The 1,395-nt window shown below is 42.2% G+C and overlaps 1 protein-coding gene across 1 annotated transcript in view; it reads left to right on the forward strand.

The window, feature by feature from the left end:
- SLC44A5 (solute carrier family 44, member 5) overlaps window positions 1–1,395 on the forward strand; it is a 38,733-nt gene that overhangs the window by 25,378 nt on the left and 11,960 nt on the right. The window contains 1 exon segment of the mRNA XM_009994566.1: window positions 207–306. Within this exon segment, the coding sequence (XP_009992868.1) occupies window positions 207–306 (100 nt within the window).

Raw genomic sequence — 1,395 nt, forward strand, 5'->3', positions numbered from 1 at the left:
CACTGGGACTTATCAAATTATGGAAAGGGATTGAATGTTGGCAGGTGCCTTGAGAGAAATAAAGAGCTGCTCTGGCGGAGAATTTCCTGGAGTTAATGAACAATAGTGTAAAATACAAGGGGTGGGGAAAAAAAAACACATTTATAGAGGTGACATATTGGTTCATTTATTGATAAATCTAACTTTTTTTGTTGGATTGTTTGTAGTGATAATACTTTGTGGTGTTGAGGTGATAATCATCCTGATGCTGATCTTCCTAAGGAATCGGATCCGTATTGCTATTGCACTGCTGAAGGAAGGCAGTAGGTATGTTTGTCTGGTTTTAATACATTTTGTATTTTACTAAATGATTACTAGAGTACACTCATGCTGTGCTTCATCTTGCACTACCAAGGGCAGAAAGTTGGGGGTTAAAAGCAGCACTGCATTTGGTGACTCAAATATGCAGTAGAATGAAGGCAGCTCTCTGTTAATGAGGTTGTGCTGGTGAGAGCTTATTCTTTTGCAGTGAGACCTGTCTGTGTCTCAGCTCCCTGCAGGGACTGTTGGTGGCACCAGGGATCCTCAGTGCAGGAAGGTGCATCAGCAGAAGTGCCAGGTGTGGTGGAATTTCAATAGGAGCCTGGGACCTCTAGCTGCCAACTTTGGTCTGCCATTGGATTGTCTCCAGGATGACGTCCTAGTGGCACAGGCCTAGTGTGTTTTGGCTGTGGCTTTTATTTAGGAAAGACTGGATTCTTCTGGCTCAAATCAAACTTTGTGTGGATGTACATAAATCTGTAGAGGAAAATGAGACTTCCATGGCCAGACATCACAATATGGTGTTGTCCAAGATACTTCTTTTCAGCTCTGAGTAAAGAAATCAGAGCAGGATGCAAGAGTCGAAGGCCTAGGAGACCTCTTCATTTTGTGTTTCCTGAATCTACACAGATTTTTGTTTACAGTGGTTCCTGTTTTACACAGTGTCAATACTGAGCTCTTTTTCAAAGAAAGGAGCATCAGGCCTTTGGATTTAAATTCAAACAGGCTAAGGACCTGTGGGCCTTGGAAGTAGAGCTCTGTGGTTAGAGCACATAGATTAGCTCTGAGTTAATCTGTGTGCACTTGCTTGTAGTTTCCTGCCATCTCCCTTGGTATTGTGGTTCTTGGGAATCAGTATTTGGGATTTTTGTAATGGGATTAAGAAACGCTGAAGTTCTGCACGGAGCCAGGTACCTGTTTCCTGTCTTATGCTACTGTGCAATTAGAGCATAGCAGTTAATTCTGGCAGTGCTAAATTTTACTCTTTGATTCCTGTTCATTAAAATCCAGGAACACCTTTTAACACTCTACAGCACTTGTGTTCACAACCTTGACAGGTAAAAGGATTTCAGGAAGTTCATAAACTTCCTGCTG

Source organism: Chaetura pelagica, unplaced genomic scaffold, assembly GCF_000747805.2.
Source record: "Chaetura pelagica isolate M959 unplaced genomic scaffold, ChaPel_1.0 scaffold243, whole genome shotgun sequence".
In the NCBI taxonomy this organism is placed as follows: domain Eukaryota; kingdom Metazoa; phylum Chordata; class Aves; order Apodiformes; family Apodidae; genus Chaetura; species Chaetura pelagica.